This window comes from Sphaeramia orbicularis, chromosome 2 (genome assembly GCF_902148855.1).
Source record: "Sphaeramia orbicularis chromosome 2, fSphaOr1.1, whole genome shotgun sequence".
NCBI classification, from domain to species: Eukaryota; Metazoa; Chordata; class Actinopteri; order Kurtiformes; family Apogonidae; genus Sphaeramia; species Sphaeramia orbicularis.
Window position 1 is genome coordinate 10,567,485 of NC_043958.1, and position 21,192 is coordinate 10,588,676.

Here is a 21,192-nt window from a genome sequence, read left to right on the forward strand (position 1 = left end):
GCATTTATTTGTCTTGTTCTGTTATTGTATTAGCAGGAAATAACTGTTTTAATGCTTTTGGCTGTAGCTTAATCCAGCAAATGTGTGGTTCAGGCTTTACATGTTACAAAGCTGCTTTAATTATTCACATTCAAAGTTCACCTCTGATCTTCGAAAACAGGCGGCAGGAGGCTATTTACCAGCTGCTCTGGAGCTTTCAATCACACAACGCCGTATTCCTCGGTAAATTTAATCAGCCGAGTTTTCGTGTTTATATTTATATCTGTCAGTTTATACAGTTTATATATGTTTCTCAGCCATATGGGTTTAAAAGAAGGAGAGCGTCTGTGGAGCCAAAAGCTACAGAAAAGCTACTAAACAGACTCTGGGATGAGATGATTGTGTCAAATGCCACTTTTCTACCACATGGTACTGGCTTGAATCCAACCGACTCTCTACTCACTTTCATGACCAGGTGTTTAGTTTTCCGTTGTAAATATGAGATAGCTGGTCATTTTAAACGGTATCATGTGAAAACACAGAGACGTCATCTACATCTTCAACTTTATCTTACAGTCACGGAAAAAATTATTAGACCATCCCGTGTTTTTTTCAATTTCTTGTTCATTTTAATGCCTGGTACATTTGTTTGGACAAATATAATGATAACAACAAAAATAGCTCATAAGAGTTTAATTTCAGAGCTGATATCTAGCCATTTTCCATGGTTTTCTTGATAATAACCAAAATCACTTCAGTTCTTACATCAATAGCTATGGCATTGTACTGACAAAAACAGTGCTTTTAGGCATTCCATGTTTTCTTTTCTGTCTATTTTAGTCACATGATACACACAGGAGTTAGTATTTGATTGAATAGCTATTGCTTTTGATGACTTTTGATGGTCTAATAATTTTTTCCACGACTGTAATTTGACCAGGGTGTTGTTCAACAGGTTACCATGTTATCAGTGGTACTGTGTTGTAACTGTAACTGCTCCTTTTGACTGATCAGTGGATTTTAGCATTAACATGTCACCTTTGAAAGTTCCAGGTACTACAGAAAACTTTATGGAAAACTAGTGAGTAGTGAGCAAGCAGAGTCATGCCAGTGGTGTTTGGTGGAAAAAAACTTCCATTTCTTTCTTTTCATGATCAGAAAAGAACTTTTATGAGGTCCTTGAAATGCTCAGAAAAATGTAAAACTTGAACATATATAATATTATAATAAGCTGCACGTGCTGATAAAGATCATATGATATAATCATGTTCTGTCAGCTGGCTCTGTGAATTTATTCATTACTGTTTGCAGGAAATGATGGATGACTAATCACTATTTCACTTTGTACTATATGCTAACTAATCATCAAAACTAAACATAGAAAAGACAAAATAATAAGAAAGGATAAAAGCAAATACATGGCATAACAACAACATGCAGTGTCAGTAAAGTCTCCAAATTAAACCTGGATCAGGTGGTGCTTGCCCAGGGAAGAAGGGTCATTCGATCAAAATCATCACAAAAAACAAACTTTATCCAAAAGGGACTCTGTTGGGACTGTGTAATTATTCTGATGTAAATGTTTCTATCTCTATTGCTAAGAAACCCCCACCCATGCAGAATTCAGATGAGTTAAAGAGAAAAAAAAAATTGCAAACACGACTTTGACCCAGGGCTACTTCCCACACACAGATACAGAGGGAGGCAGGGATGAGGGGTTGTCAGGCATCTCACACCACAGGGACAAAACAGACACAGGCAGAGAAAAGACAGAGGGATAGGAGTCTCATCCTCATGTCTTAGTGTGGCTGCAGGCTAATGTAATAGCTGCAGGTAACACATTTAGCAGATGACCCCTGCGGCCTGAGATATTACTAGTTTCTCCATGGGGAGCGGAAAGAAGTTTGAGGGGATTAACTAAAGAGAGGTAAGGGAGCAGACCTGAATTAATTTAGGACAATCAGCACAAAAAGCCTTTTAAAAAATGGGATTTTTTCCTCCAATATTGATGTCTGCCAGGCCAGATTACATGCAGCTCTAGGAAAAAAATGAAGAGACCACTTAAAATTTCCCGATCTAAACTCCATCGAAAACCTCTGAAATGTGATCAAGAGGAAGACGGACGGTCGTGAGTCGCCAGACAAATCCAAGCTGCTTGCGTTTTCGCGCCAGGAGTGGCATAAAGCTCTCAACAATGACGGGATGTACTGGTAGAGAGCATGCCAAGAAGCAGGGAAACTGGGATTGAAATTCAGGATTATCCAGCCGAAAATTGATTTCTGTGCCCTTCCAAAGTGAAATCATTAGTTGAATCACTGTGAGGTTTACAAGTGAATATGAAATTGTTTTCTTCATAATGCAAGGTTTGAAAACACTGCATTTGTTACTTGGTCATTTTCTGAAAATAAATGCTCTCACTGATGGAATTTTTGTTGGAAATTTGAGAGAAATATTGTCAGTAGTTTTTAGAATATTACAGCGGTGGCAAAAATTTTGAAAATATTGACATTTATTTGTCTCCAAAATATGAATAGATTTCACAATCTTTATGAAACCTGTAGATGGCTGAACAAATATCAGATGAAGTGAATCCTACTGTGTTTATCCACTTCTAACTTTAACATTTACATAAAGAGTGGGACAGGCCTTGTAGATTCAACAGAATCAAACAGCTGTGTCCTCAGACTCTTCATCACCATCAATTTAACCTGAAAATGATCACACAAAGAATTTGGCTTCTTCTGTGAAGGACTGTGATTGTGTGACAAGTGAAGTAGGTACTGAATTTGTATTGAAAATGACCTAAATCTCCTTATGACGGCTCTATTCTATGGTTTATAGCTAATGGTGAATTTGTAGATTTGTCATTCATTTTATGGGTATTTTAATGACCAAGTGTTCTAATAATTTTGGCCACCACTGTACACTTTACTCAAAAACAAACATATAACTCTAAATAGGAAAACAAGTGGTCTTCATCTTTTTTTTCCAGAGCTGTGCAAACTGAAAAGACATCATTTAGTCAAAAACTAACCCCTGGTTTTAGCAGGACTTCAACATGGTTACAGAACCTTTGTATTGGAAACAACAGGCTTTGTTTAGCTCTTTAGTATGCTTGGCTGTTACAGTAACAGGTGTATCATATTCAGGTGGTAATATATCATAGCTTTTATTGCCCTGATCAAAGCCTGTGCGGCCCTTCCACCTGGCATCAATTACGTGTTTATATTGGCAGGCTGCAGATCAAAGTTTAAGGATGGCATGGTGAATATCTGAAACGGTATCACACGCCATGACAGGTGAGCTCCTTATGTGTGTCACTCAAACGAATCTCTTTCAAAACGAATCATTAAAAGGGCCTAAACAGATATATATTCAAGGTTGTTTTGCTTTCGTCTAAGAAACTCCAAAAAGATCTGTGAAGGATAGAAGGTCAGCTAAGCACAGCCAGTGTGCCGTTCCTATGTGCGTGCATGCTCTGCATACCTATGAGCACTTTTATCTGCATCTGTGTGCCGTGTGTATTGATTGCGAGATCTTACCTGTGGGAAAGAAAGCGGGCTGCTGGAGCTGTGCGTTGGCCAGCGCCTGCTGGTAGTGCAAAACACTGGGGTTGAACAGGGAGCTTGCTCCATTGCTCTTCTCAAGTGCTGGTCTCTTTGGTAGGGGCTGGAGGACGCCGTGGGGAAACGCCTGCCCGCCAGAAACACACACACAACAGAAACAGAGTAGATATGAACTGTATAATTACACGAGGCAGCAATGATATTTGTAAATCTGTTACTTGACTATGCACAGCACAACAAGGCAAAAATGGAAACTTGCTGTAACTACCACAAGGACAATGAGAAACTACACCATAGCAAGGCAATCATCAACAACACATTTTAGAAATAGTTGAAATATTTTAGCATTACAGTGTTCAGTTAATAAATGTACAGCATAATCAAGAATTGCCACTTGATGTATAGATATTTAAAGTTTAAAGTGTCTTACAGGGTTTCACAAAAACAAAAGAGCCAACTTAAATTTTGTGAGTGGCTACAGTACAATTAAAGAAGCTACATGCAAAGCAAAAGGTGAAAGGTCAAAGTACCAGGTCTACAGTTGCCTCGAGGGGTCGCTTCATTGCTTTGGCAGTCGACTGAGTCTTTAATTAGCAGGCAGCGAGCACATGATGGCAGTGGGCCAATGGGATTCAAGCGTATTAACATACAGGTAACAGCAAGCAGAGGTGCGTCATGGGGGACAGCATTGCATTGTGGATAGGTGAGAAGGAAAAAAACAAAAACAAAAATAATCTGAATGCAAGTATACCACATACAAAACAATAGGCATGCACATAAACAAAAAATAGTTTTGTTTAATTTAAAGAAACATTGCTACTTTTTGAATTAGTACAAAAGCAAAAAAAAAGCATCTACATTAACCTTTGGTTAAAAAAGCAAGATTCTATGATGTATTTCACACTACTGGGAAAGCATTTAGTAGTAATGTTAACTATCTGTGAACAGGTAAATCAACTGTTTGTACATCTATGTGAAAACAAAATGCAGTCGGGTAAACACGAGCTATGAAACTGGCATTTAATGTGATCTGAACAGATTAGTCTACAGATTTTGATGTAGGATGCTACTATCCTACACACTAATAACAGTGCTCCTCTTAAAAATCTGCATGATGACGTGAGCTGCTTTGGGGCCTGTTTGGAAAAAAACTAATAAAATATCTCAAAAACACACACCAGACTGAGATGACAGTGAGCTTTGGTCAATACGGCTCAAATGAAAAACTGCCCTCGAGTACTGGACACATTTGTGTCCATTTGTGTGGGCAGGTTTTAGATACAGATAAACACTACTACTTCATAAAGTGCTCTCAGGCAGCTAACATAAGCACTCCTACCCCTGTTCTGTGGTAGTTTCAATTCCCATCTAGTGCTTGACATAAGCGAGAAATCCTCGAATTAATCCTGCATCATGAGGGTATGTGCCATGTTAGTGTAATCAATGGACTTGGGGAGGCAACATAATGTGATGCGACGGATTTTAATCACAGAATGTGGAGCTCTGTTTATTCTTATATTCCTTTTACAAACAAGAAATATCCGAAAACTAAGAGCAAATACAGCACAGATCTTTCCAGAACTAATATTAGCATGAAGCCAACCTACTGTAACAAGTTAACAATGCGTATTATTATCACTTTCATTACGGGACTACAAACTTCCTTCAATTTCGAGTCACTGCTGAGAGAAAAAAAGATGACATGGAGGTGATGAGTGCAGCATTTAAAGGGTCCATGCACAAGCCTCTTGCTTCATGTATGTGGATTTTCTAATTGCACATAATGGCATTTCCTGTCAAAGAGTGACATTAATGACGCACTATCATATTATCACTGTGGTTAGTTCAAATGGAGGATGGTCTTTTAAAGTGACATGAAAAGCAAAGATGATTGCATTCGACTTGCAATGAGGAAGAGGATCACAGCATGGCAAGCAACACATAATGTGGCACAGTAAAACAACATAATCTCAGTAATAGAGGAGTTTCTTACAGTAACTGCATCAGTTAATATGTAACCTTATCTACAGAACACTTTAGCCTATTTGCTTTAGATTAAAAAAGTGAATTATGGATAATGATATTACCTATTTGCAGCAGTGCAGCAATACAGGTTTTATGGGTCTCTGCTTCAATAAAAGTGCTTTGGCTTAGGCTAAGGGCTAAAAGAGAATTGGATTAAAAGTGCTGACTAAACAAGTCATTGTCTTAAGGTTAACCCCCATCACCTCTAGCCTAGCTTGTTACAGCTTGTAGTAAACTGGGAAATGGGTCATAAAGTTCATAAACTGGGGCATGTGAAGAACAAAAAAAAGTATGAGGTAAAGGATAAACTAAGTCTGGGGACGTGACGCATTGTGTTCCTAATGTGGAAGATGCAGATCTCAGGTGCTCCGTCTACCTTTAGGAGAAACAGGAGACAAGTCAGCGCCAGGTTAGGGTGCACCGAGGGTCTCAGGCTCTATCATTTGTGCGTGTTCATATTTCATCTTGTTTTCCTGTGCACAGACCGGACTAACCTGCACTCACAGTCACCTTATCATCTCATGGAGGAAGGACAGGGAGAGCAAGCAGCGATGGAGCCAGCCAATGGGAGGAGGTATGTGCAACGCATAAAGCATGCGCATGCCATGGAGGAGGAAAAGTCAGTCAGCACACTGGCGCGGTACAAGGTGTGCAAGTGCAGCAGCTGTTTAAAAGAAGCCACTCAGAGCCTGAGGAAGGGTGGGGCACAGCCAAGACACACTGCCAAACCCATCTCACTGCCTGTCTGCCTGTCTCTGTCTTCGCTGGGCCTGCTGGGGGAATTTTCCGACTAATGGCAGGGGAGGGTAAACCCCCCACCCTCGATGCTACGTTCTCATCCATCTCTGATTCAATTTGCACTGATCTGCAGAGAGCCGCACTTATCATTGAGAGCAGGGGTGGAGGGTGGGGGTGGTGGTATGGGGGTGCGGGGGGGAGAGTGAGCCAGCACATTGTCTCTGTATGAACCAAGGGCATTGGAAAATAAAAGCGGACTGCGGTGAGATAATAACAAATTGTTGTTGTGGCATTACACTGATGCGTTTAGGACTCACTAAACCCTGTTTATTGTATACAACGGCCTCACTTTGGGATGACTATTGTGACTGAATAGTACACTGGAGTCCACTAGAATTAGCCAGCAGAGGTGGGTACGTTTTATACAGCAATAAAGCAGCGCTCCACATTTTATGTTATTGTGGGTGTCATCATCGACAGCATGTTTTTACATATTGCACAAGCCAAGAATGGTAGATGTTTGGCTCCAATTAATCAGCTGAGAGAGATAAAGTATGAGCAAGTAAGAGCGAAATCTCTAGTTAGAAGTATTGGCATGCCAACTTTGTACCAGACGTCCTATTCGTATTGTTTTTAGAGTTCAAATTTCCACAGGATATATTGTGCTTACTTAGTGTTCCACAGCTGTAAAACCTGCAATAAATGGATGTTTATTTGGTTCCCTATGAGAGCCTCCCAGGATATTATTACAAAAGACTGAAGTTCTATTGGAAGGTTTGAGCTAGACAGTATATAGAGTCTATAAAGAAAGCCTTATTGTCCCAACCTGACCTTACAAGCTGCTGCTTCTTTATTTGCTCTAAACAAGGAGAGATTTGTTAACACAAGGACAGAGTATGTGTGTGTATGCTTAAGGTACAGTAGTTGGCTGCGGTGCTGTGCTCTCACCATGGCTGCAGCTGTGGCAGCGGCTTGCGCAGCCACAGCTGTCTGGTTGGCCTGGTGTTGGGCGGCCTTAATCTTGGCCTGCAGGTGGGCTGGGGGGTGGAAGTACTTGCACTTCTCGCGGGAGCAGCGGCTCTTGATGTAGTCCATGCAGACGGTGACCGTGTTGTCGCTGGTGTCAATCATGGGGCTGTCGCTCGGGTGGGCAAAGCGGCAGTCGGTCTCGCCGCGGGCACAGTTACCCCGTTGGAACTCGCGGCAAACCTGGGTGTAGAAAAGACGGGTGGACAGAGACACGGATGGCAAACACACACAGAAACAGACACACAGATGTATGCATGCAGAGAAAGAAAACAAAGACAAACAAACACAGACTGTGAGTACTTCACTTATATTACAGCTTAGTGAGGAAACAATTGCTATATTCACCCGGGAGAGTAAACCACTCACTGCTTAATACAATTTCATTATTTCTTATAACCCTCTTACTGTGGTGCATGATCACCAGCCACGGCACTGACTCAGAAACAGTTATCAAGAATAATTTTATGAGCATATACTGTTCTTCTTTTATATATTACACCACTCTGCAGGCTTTAAAAAAATTAAGTTTATGACTTGTTAAGACCATTACAAAGGCAATTTAAGTTTTATTTCAAGCCCACAGTGATAAACAGGATGAAGAATATGAGTCACAGAATTACCTGGAAAGTAAATAAATGTATTCAGATTAAAAATGAGTTGAACACTGTGTGTATTGTACATTGATTCTGTGTAAAGGCAGGTCAGCTTGACTTCACTGAACCAGAAGCGACACCACATTAGCCCACACACTGCACTTGACACACTAGCTTGGTGTGCTGTGATAGATTGGGACCAGGCTGCACTGTCTGCATTAGTGGTTATCGGTTTCAAGTTGGATTTGTTTAGAGTTTTTTGTTCGATAGACAGATAGATAGATATACTTTAGTGAGCCCAATCTGGGAAACTGTAGTTACAGTGGGATCGAAACATTTCACATAAACACATTTAAAAGTGCAAATGAAGTTAATGCAACTTGGTTAAATTAATGATTCCTTTCTAAGACCTGTTAAGATATTAAAGACATGCAATACCTAAAATTCAGATCATTGAGTTCAGATTTTTTAAGGACCAGCAGAACCCTATTACAAACCTCACATTAACTCAGATATTTGTATAATCATACCAGCCATTTACGCTAATCAAGACTATAAATTAGTTTTGGCCTCAGTGTGAATAGGCAATGTAACAAACCCACAGTGTGAGCCAAACCCAAATGACTGCAGAATCATTGAACCAGTCAGTGTTCAACTGTTCAGCGGCCTGGGCGTAATCACAGGGGGATCTGCTTTTGACTTGTATTCTGGGACTGACACACAGGGAGGGCACGTAGCACTAATACATAGGCAACAGTGAAGCACACGCATACACAAAAACATGAGTACCCACATGCATACACACACATGCATACTTTGCGTGGGAGTGTATATGTGTCTCAGAGGGATACTGTTTCATTAGAGCCAACTTCATTCAGTTGCTAAGTGAGAACACTCCCAGAGAAAAACACATACAGGCACACACCTACGCATCACCTCCAGGTCTAGGGGAGATTATTGTTTATCTTCATAAATTTAGTAGGAAAAAAATCCTCTTTATGCAAAAATCTCACAATTATCAACCTCTTCTCATTCAGAGGGGACGATGCTTGCCAGAGGACACATAGCAAAAGCTGAAGTCATTGTAATTGTTCAATTGTTGTAGGCTAAGTGTGGCAGTCTGACAAGGACCACTTGCCAAACTCCTACCTACATTACTGTAAAGTCTCCTAAAAAAGTCTGTACAAGGATCTTGTTTCTGACAGAATCTCATTTCTGTAATCATGTTTAGAAAGGTATCTTCAAGGATAATGCAAAAGCAAAACGAAAATGTGAAACTGCACCACTTTAATCCTTATAACTGACACTCGGCTAAAATGTAAAGATCAGAAAGGCTCCCTATTTCACTGTACGTGGGAATGTTCACAAATTTTATTTTTCTGGGGCAAAATTATGACCCTCTAAGTCCTAAAATGGAATTGAATATTTATCCAAAGGATCTTATAATTTCCAAAAATATTAGATCTTTGCTGAATATTTGTTTTTTCGAAACTAAATGGTGTATTGCTTGATCATGGAAATCTGACACCCCCAGTATTGCTTCACAATGGTTGAAGGGAAAAACTTTTCATCTTGCTTTGGAAAAGATAAGTTATGCAACAAAGACCTGACAAGTTTTGGGAGATATGGACCATTTTCTACAGTTTTCTTGAGAAAAACAATAAATCTATTAATGGTTGGATGGGTGACAGGATTGATTTATTTTCTTATTTATTTGATTGGTTTTTTTCTGTAATATTTGTGTGTGTGTATTCTGTATTTTTATACACATATAAACTCTCTATGTGCCTGGTTTGTTTGTGATTTGTTCTCTTGGTTAAAGAAAATCTCAAGAAATACATGTTTAAAAAAAGAAGGTAAAAGAAAACTGCTTAACATCTAAAATGTTAGGATTTATAATAGTGGTCAATGATTAAAAAAACAAAAAAAAACAAAAAACAAAAAAAAAAAACTTTTGATATTCTCAGCCTGGAACCCAAACAGAACAAATAAGGCTTTTAAGGTTTGTGATCACACGTGACTGTTATCCTTTAAGTTCCTCATTCATGGAAGCTGGTAAAACATACAGTTGAGTGAACAAACTTAGTCTCAACAGATGTTTTTAACTGTGCTGAGGACTCTCATTAAGTTAGATATGATCGTGATACTGTGGAAACAACAGAGCTCGTTTTTATTTACTATATACAACCTCAATAACACTTGATTGTTTGGGGTAATTTTTGATATGGCTGCTGTGGAAGTTGTAAATAATATTCCTTTACTTCTCTGTCACAGGCATAATAGTGGCAAAATGTGGCCCTTATTATACTTTCTTGAGCTGAAAGAAAACATTAGCTACAATGGCAAATTGGTCTGAGAAGCTGGTCTGCGATTGGATGGGTCACCTCCAGCTTGTCGGTACGCAGCAGTTTCTGGTTGGAGGAAGATCCGGTGGTAACTGAGACGGGCGGGCTGCCGGGGACGATGACGGGCGTGCTGGGCAGGATGTCTGTGGGCACAAGGCCCATGCTGTGGGACATCGGAGTCAAGTAGGGTGTGTAGCTCAGACCGGCGCTGGAGCCCAAGCCCTGGCTGACTGGAAACGTCTGCTGTAGATGGACAGAAAAGACGGATTACAAACACTTAGACTACAAAGCACAGACAAAAAGTAGTGAAAGGACAAAGAGGTTAAATGGTGGATGCAAAGAGGGACACTGGGGGAATGGAAGGTGAAAGGCAAAGACAGAGTATCAGGATAAAAAAAGAAGGTGAAGAAAAGAGACATAAGAGACGAATGCAGTGAGAGGTGCAGCTGTGGAGAGAGGGGTTTGAGAATGAGTGTGAAAAGTGGCAGAAGAGGGTTTTTTTTAACCTTTATATATCCTGGGAAGATTTGCTGAGCATGCATGTTCTTTTTCAGCTACACCGAGCCTTACATCAGTGCAGGCGAACACGTTCACACCTGGCAGCTGCCCTGTGCAAATACAGCCTACCAGTGAGTGCTGAGAAACAGTTGGTGACTTGGCGCTTTGCTCAAGGGCATCCAATTATGAGAGCAAATTTCATCGCCATTTTGCTATTTTTACGCAGATGTTTCCAACCGGAGCGATAGACTTTTATAGATTGTGCAAAAGAAGTGAATATAGCCAATTGGTGCCCTGTTTTGTGGACTACTGATCTGAATCCTCAAGTCTGTAATTTTGTCTTCAAGTGACCGTATCTGACCAAGAAGGACGAAGGTGGAGGATCAAGGTTAACCAGCGCAAGTTAATCGACAACTACTGTGAAAGTCATTTAGAGTAATTAATCCAGTAAAGTCAACATGCACGGATTCTAGCTTCTTAAATATGCGTAGTTTCTTTAAATCTCTATGACTGGAAATGAAATATCTATGGATTGTGAACTAAACAAGACATTTGAGGACACCATCTTGGGCTTTTGGGACATTCTTCATAATTTTGTAACATTATGCAGACCAAAAAACTCATTGATTAACTGAGAAAATGCTCACAAAATTAACATACAGTGAATATAATCATTAGTAATCATAATCATTGCAGACTGGATTCTTTCTGAAAACACTGACCACACTGCCTACTAGTAAATATTACACTGAATGCCATCAAGTCATACTTGTATGAATGCTAATGCTGATGAATGCTAATGTAGCTAAATTAAGCTAAGATGCCAGGTATTGTAACTATGCTAAACTTCCTGAAACAAAGGAGTCTTGCTAGTGTCATCTTTTAACCACAATTAAAGTAGATTTGTCTGTTAAAAATGTAAAAGAAGCTGTCTGAACAACCTGTGAATCAAACTCATATGATGATAAAACTAAAATACTACAATGGAAGAACAAATGCATGTTTATAGAGAGAAGGTGCCAGATTTAGAGTCAATCCCTGGTGTCTGTATGTGGTATTTCCCTTAGATACGTGTGATTTGGCATGAATTTTAAGATCAGGTTGTTGTCCCTTGTTTGTAATCAGAGAAGATAGTTAATGAGTGCTTATCCAGTAGAAACCTGCATGAATGTATTACGCCAGACTCATATCTTCTCAGTGAATCATTCCCTACAAAAGGGTTGGAGTTTCTGCCAATTCACTGAGACAAATCATGTTGCCAGGAAAGGTAACCTCAGTCAAATGTATTAAATGACTGGTGCAGCCTAATACATCGATGTGTTATAACAAAGCCTAATGTTTTACACTGTTGCAAAACACAAGGGTTCAGAGCTTTTTTTCGCAGTGAGTCATGCAGCACTACCACTTCATTCCCACAGGAGATATTCCAACACTAACCACAGGCTGCATGGTGGTTCCTGGGATCATGAACTGCATCTGTTGAGCCAACATGGCGGCCGCTGTCTTCTGCTGGATCAGGTTATTTCGCCCATTGATCTCCAGCTGGGTCTTCAGGTGAGCGGGCGGGTGGAGGTATTTGCAGTTCTCTCGCGTGCAACGGCCCTGTGAGCAGAAGAAGAGTGGAGCCAGGTCATTAACAGTCATGTCTGAACATCTCTGATCAACGGTGAACTTGACAAATTCTCTCTTTTTTGACGATGAACAGGTTGCGTGCCTGCCTGAGGATGTGGCAGATTTCTGTTCACTGATTCTGACAAAACATCAAGTGCTTAAAGGCAGCTTACATATTCATACTTAAGGGAGTGTGAAATGTATAAAATTATGAGCATCATGAGATCCCCTGCCAGAGAAGGTAACACGTAGCTCCAAGCTCTGAATAAAATAAAAAATACACATTACAAAGCATGATTACTGGGTTTTCTGACTTGCAAGTTTGTAACCTCCATTTGGTGCCAGCCAGAGTAAAGTGACTTGCTGGAATTCAATTCAGAAGATGGAAATAGGGGGAACAAGGTGCAAGGGTTCATCTGATCCTAGTCATTAAGATTAAATCTGCAGCTTTATGATGGACAGGTCACCCAGTATTCTCTGCAGAAATGCAAATCCAGGGTAGAAAGGGTCAGCCTTACAAAGACCCTGGTGGATGAAGGCAATTACACTGTCAACCTAGAGGCTAATGGCAAACACAATAATCCAATATGGATTCTCACGGCCGCTCTTACTGTGAGGAGAGTGGGTGGAATTGAGGAGTGAGGTCAGGAGGGAGCGACAAAACGGAGGATAGAATACAGTGGAGGAAAAAGAAAGTGGAGCTGTGGGGGAAGATGGAAAGTAAATGTGTGTGTGTGTGTGTGTGTGTGTGTGTGTGTGTGTGTGTGTGCGTGCGTGCGTGCGTGTGTGTATGAGTGTGGAGTGGTAAGGAGAGATGAGCTGAGTGGAGTGATATGAATACGAAGAGAGAGGGCACGGAGAGAAAACAGGGAAAGGCCAAGAGAACAAGAGGAAAGGACATGGCATGACCGGCATGACACGGCATATATTGGAGAATGTGAAGGAGAATGAGGAGCCAGATTAAAAGCAGTTTATCGCGAGGAGGTCTGGCCCTAATGTCCCTTTAGTCCATAACATGAGCACAGTGTCGTCATAGTAATGCAGTGCAGCTGTGTCACTAATGCATTCTCCTACGGAAACGGGGAAGCATCCATTCCATACAGACATGCGCTGCTCAGTTATAACAAAAAAAATCCTACAGTAACACATGGGAAACATCATGCATTAAGTGAAAAAAAAAACATGCGGACTTAAATTCTCTCTGTTTTTTTTGCTCCTTTATTGTTTTGTTAAAGACTGCTGTGATTGATTTTAAGAGGATTTAACAAACTGATGATGCAGACACAAATCTTGTAATGCTTTGCTCAGGCCTTTCTTGCTAACCAAAAACTAAAATAATGTTTTAGAGTCTTTGATTTATGAGACACAGATCTTGACTATCTTCTTTTAATTGCTTGAAGCCAAAATCATGAGTGGAAATAAACTTACACCCAGTTCTAAAATGGGTGAAACAAAGATCAGTTTGTGTCTGGTGGCTGCACTGACTTGTGTTATATTCAACAGCTGCTTGAATTTGCATTCATAATTTTTATACACTATTATCATTCTTTATATTGGTTTGCATTTATTTTATTTTGCTATTGTTATTGTACAAATTCGTCTAATATGCGTCAGTCCCTTATGGAGTCTTTCTTTCTATGTTCCTATGCTTCTCATAATTTGTTACTTGCGTACATACATTATTAAAAACAAAGTTGTGTTATTCTTAATCTTGCTATTCTTAGTGAAACACACAACTGGAACACATCCCATGGGCCGCGATGTAGGATGAATAATATGGAATACTACTGTTAGCTTAAAAGCAGTAAGGCTTTTAAGTGTCACTCAAATACTACTGGGAGCTACGGAACAATGTGGATCTTTTTAAGTCCATATATCCGTCTGAAGCGCTTTGTTTTGTGACGAAACGTGGCAAATGAAACAGAGGAGAACTTTAATCAAGTGGAGCTCAAGGTATAAACCCTGCTCGCAGTGTAAATAACCAATAATCTTCAAGTCTCATCCAAGAAAATCTAATAAAGCTAGCTATCCTTTTTCCCTCTGACTGATATTAAAGACACAGATCATCAAACATATTTGTATAGTTACAATTACTTTCAACTGATTTGAAGTGCAAGGATATTGAACCTGCCAACACGTTGTTATTTTTTCTTTCCACATTAATAAACACGCAACGATGTGAATATGGTTGTTTTTCTTCTCATATTTCTGTGAGACATATGTTGGCTGCACCAGAGTCAGATAGCAGGTTTGACACTCACAGTGACCCCTGAGTGGTTCTGACCTCTAAACCACAGTGTTAAAGCTGCACTGAGCCAGCGATACCCCCACCTTTATAGTTCACATGCACCAGATCACACCTGCCCACACATATGCACACTCGAACCGCCCGTTCACGACAAAATGAGCACATTTATAACCGTCGCCCACACGCACAAACACAGGCTTTAATACCCACAGTGTCCAGACTGGAGGAATAATGCTAGCACTGAACCCCACAACCAAAAACCTCAGAGGTGTCAGAACTAATTGGAGTCTTATGCACCGTCGCAGACACAGACTAAGGCGTGTTCATGTGTGCCTTGTGTATATGTGTCCACCGGAGAGAATGTGTGGGCAGGTGTAACTGTGCATGTGTGTCCAGGAGAAATTGTGTGGGCGGGTGTGACTCTGTGTGTGTGTGTGTGTGTGTGTGTGTGTGTGTGTGTGAGGGCACTGGTGCTGAAGCTGTGCTCTGGATGGCATCCCAAACTGAGTCTGCAGGAAAACGCAGCACCCTCTTCATGCCCTATGGAGATCACAGACACAAATAACAGCGGGTGCACGGTTCGCAGACACTCTGTAAACCCTCAGCTCTTACAAGGATGCAAAGTGAAGCCATTACCTCCTTTTTTGTGCTCCTTTCACCTATCTATAGCCTATGAGGGATACGGGATTTACACAATTGCTCACCATTTGAAGTGATGCGGTAAATGGTGGGGAAGTTACTTTGAGAGTGGTTCATAAGACGCTAAGTGCAGGCCTTGGTCAAGTGAAACTGCTCATCCATTTCATTCATGCGTCCATTTATCACGTTGTGCCTTGTTATTGACAGGCAACAACCTCAGCTTGAAATTGAAGCTAATGAGGAAGTAATTTCAAGTGTAATGACACTGATGGCTATTAGAACCTGGCTCAAGCTGAATCCGTTTCTTTTGAAAGTGGCACCTTCTACCCAGGATCACTAAATCAAACATAATTTTTACAGTCATTATGGTCTTAATCATTGTTTTGTAAATTATTTCTACATTAATTAGATTTTAGGCTAATGGAAGTGTACAATGATGACTGTCTAATTTAGCTCGCTCACCTACTGAGTCACTTCTGTTTATTTAATTAAATGTATTTTCTCCTGACAGACAGGTCTACAGCACTAATGGTTAAGAAGTTACATAATAATGCCGTTAGAGAATTTTTTACGCAATTTATCACAACTTAATTTCAACATGGCCTGTCAGCAATGTTAACATTCATTATGTATTGGAATATATCATCTGTCAGCTTGCTAACAATACCCTACATAATTGAAAAATTTACATAAAAGTGATCAAATACAACTGTATGTGTTAATATTTAGCAAGTAGCTGAAATTACAAATAGATTTTTTGTACTTATATTCTATTGTTTCATTTTTTAAATTTTACAACACAGACATTTAGAACATAGTGTCAGTTGTCATCCTGTATATTGTCCATTTTTTTTATCGATCTTCACATGTTGCTTGCTGTAGTCTTATGAAATAAGTAAGTCTCTCCATGTTGTGAATTTCTTCCACAATGTCTCTCCAATTATTTAGGGTAGGGGTTCCTCTTTACACCATTTTCGTGTGATGGCTTTTTTTAGATGCTACCAAGAGGATTTTAATCAAATATTTATCCTTACTTGGTATGTCTTTTCCTGTTAAATGACCCAAACAAATAGATTTTAACATGAATATTCCAATTTAGCAATGTGGTTAGCCTTGCAGCTTGATGAACGTCACCCTCTGCTCCACCTTCTTGTCCAAATGATAACAGCCAGATGCCAAACTCGGGGCTCCAAAACTGTTTCCCACAAACCAATGGGTGAAATCACAGTTACTATCTTCCACCTGTATGGCCTACTAAATCAGGGCTCAGCTGTCATTTTCTGCCACACGTGGAGGCGTGAGAAGGAAATGGAAGAAGCTTAGAATTCACCTGGTTCAGAATGTATACATTTATTATGTACATATATGGTTAATAGGGCTGCACGATTCTGGCAAAAAAGTGAAAAATGTTTATTGCACCACTGTCAAGGAAAATGGGTTCTTTTACCTCTGATTCGCGTCTTTCATATCACTCTGCAAGTAGTCCGGTCACTTATGGTCCCGGCTGCTAAGCGACGTCAGCTGATCTGTGAAAGTTTGCAGCGCAAAGGAACTTCCCAGCTGGCACAATAGAATTTTTTTAATATAAAATTTTTGGAGAGGGCGAGACTTTTGATTCTTGGTTGAGGGCCGAGTTATCCTCACCAGCAAAGAAAAGAAAAGGAGAAGAAGAAAAGCGCACAAGTCAGAGAAGTGAAAGTGAAAAGACACTTGGATCTGGATGACAGAAAAGAAGAAAGACACGAGATTAACACCGCAAAATGCAAACCTTTATTGGGCATGAGTTCGGGTGGGTGACTCTCACCACTACTACTGGGGTTTTCATCCATTTCACTCTCTTTACCGCAGACGTTCCTCCGCTGTAATTCACTCTTTCCTCACTCAACTCCAGCTGACAGCAGCAGGCTCACATGTTGTAAAGACACTTCACCATTAGCAGAGGGAGGAGGCGGCGGTGGTTCTGCGTTTGTGGGCATTTGTTTGTAATGCAGCACATGAAATAAAATGCTTAAGAATCGTCCGCGTTTAGAAATGACATCGCATACATGTGTGAATCGAGATTGCGATCTTTTAACAATTAATCGTGCAGCCGTCATGGTTAAAGGACCCTCTGAGTGGGCTCAAACATAATGTCAGTTCAGACAGGTCAGTGCATTTGGAAGAATTTCAGCTGTATTCAGGTAGCAAATACTTCAGGAGGTAAGGCTAAATTCTGGACTGTTCTAATCCTGTAAAAGACAATCATGCAGTCGCAGCTGTCATACAGTAACAATGCTGATCAAAACTGACTACACCCACACTCACACATATACTGACGCATTCATTAAACTCAGGGAGGTGTTAATTTATTGGTGGTGTGCACGGCAGTTAAAAAGCTTTCACCCACGTCACATCTCTCTGATTAGCCTCAAGTAAGGATGAAAATCTGCTGTATGGCACATGTAAATCTTACTGGAATAAATAAAACAGGCAAAGGCCAACTGCAAGACCTGTGTAGGTAATAATGACGGGTAGACGGTGCAGTTGGAGGGTGGGATTATTACTAATGATTATCAGCTTGCCACACTTGAGAATTCAAAGCACATAAGATGAGGTAAGCTCTGTCGAGAGGCAGCGCTGCAACGCACATAAAAAAAAAAAAAAAAGGGGGCAGTGCTTATGGCTCGTGGTTTAAAGCCCAGACAGTGAGGTGGTCCTCAGACGCAACAATGACAGAGCTAAAACGCAGCATGCCATCATGTGGTTGCAGACCCTTATCTTTCTGAGAGGGCGGTAGACACATGCAAACACCCACACAGAAAGACACACATGCCCAGAGTAAGTGCACTGCGCCTTCTGTCTAAACCACCCACTCGGAGCGGAGCAGAGATCCATTCATTGCGGGCATTGCTTTCGAGCAGCCGTCTATGAAAAGGATCTTTGAAAGCACCAAGGCACCTCTGTGATTCACGCGCCAGCCGGCGGTGTGTAGTCATAGCTACACAGCGAAATTATACCTTTCAGCAGGGGTGCTCACATGGCAACATCTCATTGTAGGCTGTGCCGTTGCCCTTGTGTGCTGGAAATGCTATGATCCATTCTGTGACATACACTAATAACTGCTTTGATTCAGATTGGATAATTATCTCCTTGCGTCGCACTAGAAAATGAATGACGGAGAGATCAGCGACAAATTATTGGTTGTTTGCTTTGAAATTGATCATCTGTCCACAAGTTTATAAAAGAGACAATAGCGTTGGCATGTTCTCGAAATCCCCGAGGCCACTGCCAACACGGCAGCATTAAGTCATTGCCAAGTTTTCATACAGTAGTGATGTCAATAAAAATGTGCTCTATATTAGGGGTTATCCAGAGGGGACAGGGATAAAGGCGGCTAATTTCATAAACAGATTAGGATTACACTCACTTCATCCACTGAGACATCTTTAACTATTAGTTCTCCTCATTAAGGCCCATTATTAGTGCTGCCATTTTTTAAATAGGCCCCAAATGAAAGAACATTAGACTTGCCTGGGGGGTTTTAGTTTGATATTTCTATTTAAATGTCTAATATTTACTGCATATAAATACCAGTTTGGGATATAAAGTTTAATTGTATAAGGTATTCTGTTGCTTACAAAATCTGAGTGCAATGTAGAAATGTACAAACGCTTTAGGATGCATGAGATGTAATAATAGGAAGTGTCTGCTGCTTAGATGTTGACTATTTTTTTTACTGCCCACATCAACAGTGGTCAACAGATACAGATACAAGGCTAAAAAGATATAAAATGCTAGCAGGGGAGACACTCTCTCCCTGTTTGTGTCTGTTTAAACCATTTCTGACTTCCTTAATGTAGCTGTGTTTGCCTCTAATAATGTTTCCTGTGTCAGATTTGGGTGTCAGGATGTCCTTCTACTGTTGACAGGCAACATTTCGAGAACAAAATGCTGTTGATGCTAACCAGATACAGACAGGCTACGAAAGCTCCTGTGAGTCAGCTGTACACTTCATGTGCCTGATTTTGTGTCAGTATTTAAATGAAACTGATGTCCCCTGCTCTCTAGGAAAAATTTGACAGAATGTAAAACATATTTCCCGTGATTACAAGAAGAATGCCTGTACCATTATTCAACTGGAACCCATCATGAGGCTGTGGGTGGATTTTATGCTGAGCTGCTCCAACAAGGATTCATTTTGAAACCCAATTAAATCATGGTTTAACTTTTAGGTTACTTTTTTTTGGCCCAGAACAAAAATTACATTTAATTTGGTTGCACTAAAACTAAGAAAAACTAATCAAGGTCCTCCAAGAAAGCTACAGGACAGACTAAGCAGATTTTTACAATGTTGCTGAGTATCTTTCAGGGTAGTGCATCAGTAATGTAACTGTTTTAGAGCTGAACACAAAGACTCGACTGGCTGTCAAACATGGCAGCGAAAGAAACGCAGCTGCATCACCAATGTTACAACTCTTGACCATCCTCACATTATATGCTACTGGATGTTTACAGATCCAGTTCATTCATTGCAATTTAACACCAGTTTCCATTAAAAAATCTTGCTTTTGAAGACTAGTTTTACTAAATTAGCCTTAACTACACTTAGATTACATTAATCTCATTTGTCACAACCTATTCATAAGAGACACATATAGCCACATCCTGCAGAATATAATAAACACAGAGGCAACACTGGCCCAAATGGTCCATGTGTAACTGGCATTAGCATCCACTGACTGGCCATCTTCATCAGAGGTAGAAAGCCTTTCTCCGACCCCCCACCTCCTTCATCAGCCAGGCTGAATGGTCAGAGTGATGACTGCTGTGTGTCTGTGGGTGGCACAGACACAGAGGGCCAGTCTTCCACCCCCTCAGCAGAATAGCGCTTCAGTTGTGGGCCTCTTCGTTCACCACTGTAACATTTGCATTTTGCCCTCAATGGGCGCTCTATCCTCAGGCCTGCTGGAGGCACAGAGTAGCTGCCTATAGGCTGCAGCCGACAGAAGAGCTGTAAACGTCCTCGTAAAGGCGGCTGGAAGCAATCCTTTATATTCCGCCCCAATGGCTCCAATCAGCCTCAACAGGAAAGCTAGTGGGCTTGTGATTACCCAAGATGGATACACTCAGAATGAAGCCCTTGCTTTCCTTTCCCACATCAACTATTCAAACTGAGAAACAATATTGATGAAACCAAGGAGCAGAATCTGGGGAATCTGGGATGTGTATGTGTGCATGCATTTCTCCATTAAGTTCCTTTCCTCCAGCCGTTGTGTAGGCTTTACATATCTGAGCCCTCATGATGTGTTTCTGATGCTAACACAGCGCTCTGTGACATGATCAATGGCAGAGTGAGTGGCAGTATTGGCAGACTGAAATCCAGAAAACCAATCAGGGAAGGAGATTATGGGGAAAACAGCCCAGAAAGAAGTCAGCTCAGCAGAAAAAAAAAGGCTTCTATTTCAGCTTCTGACGGTACTGGCCATCACATAGGCAATTACCACAAATTTGCTCATGGTGCTTCAGTTTGGCTGGTGCATCCCTCAAGCATCTCTTTCTGGATGGCTATACCCTACAGAGCAACTGTATCAAAGTCTTCTTCCCCCGTTTATCCGATTGTCCTTCTCAGCACGGGAGGAGGAGAGGCGCCGTGAGAAACTGACACTAATTTTTCTGACATGAAGCCTGTGATATGTGTAATCCCCTTAGAGCATAGCTGTAGAACCTGTTGTATCCCCACTGACCAGTGAAGGAGGGGAGGACAGCCGCTGACTCTGTCTCCTTGTCTCTCAATACTCAGTGTTCCCTAACATCTCTTTCTTTTCTTTGTCCCTCACTGCTTTGATCTTGCCGTGCCATTAATGCGACATCATTTACACCATTAGGAATACAGCTCATCCTCATTCTTTGGCTTGTTGCGTTGGTGTTTTGTTTACAGATTT

General features: G+C 40.8%; 1 protein-coding gene across 9 annotated transcripts in view; it reads right to left on the minus strand.

The window, feature by feature from the left end:
- mbnl2 (muscleblind-like splicing regulator 2) overlaps window positions 1-21,192 on the minus strand; it is a 64,289-nt gene that overhangs the window by 10,009 nt on the left and 33,088 nt on the right. For 6 of the 9 annotated variants that reach the window (XM_030151813.1, XM_030151787.1, XM_030151803.1 and 3 more), the window contains exons 3-7: window positions 12,211-12,375; window positions 10,315-10,518; window positions 7,257-7,517; window positions 4,076-4,129; window positions 3,522-3,672 (exon numbers count right to left, since the gene is read on the minus strand). In XM_030151813.1, coding sequence (XP_030007673.1) covers window positions 3,522-3,672; window positions 4,076-4,129; window positions 7,257-7,517; window positions 10,315-10,518; window positions 12,211-12,375 — 835 coding nt within the window. The remainder of the gene's footprint in view (window positions 1-3,521; window positions 3,673-4,075; window positions 4,130-7,256; window positions 7,518-10,314; window positions 10,519-12,210; window positions 12,376-21,192) is intronic. The other 3 variants (XM_030151823.1, XM_030151795.1, XM_030151760.1) reach the window with 2 other exon arrangements.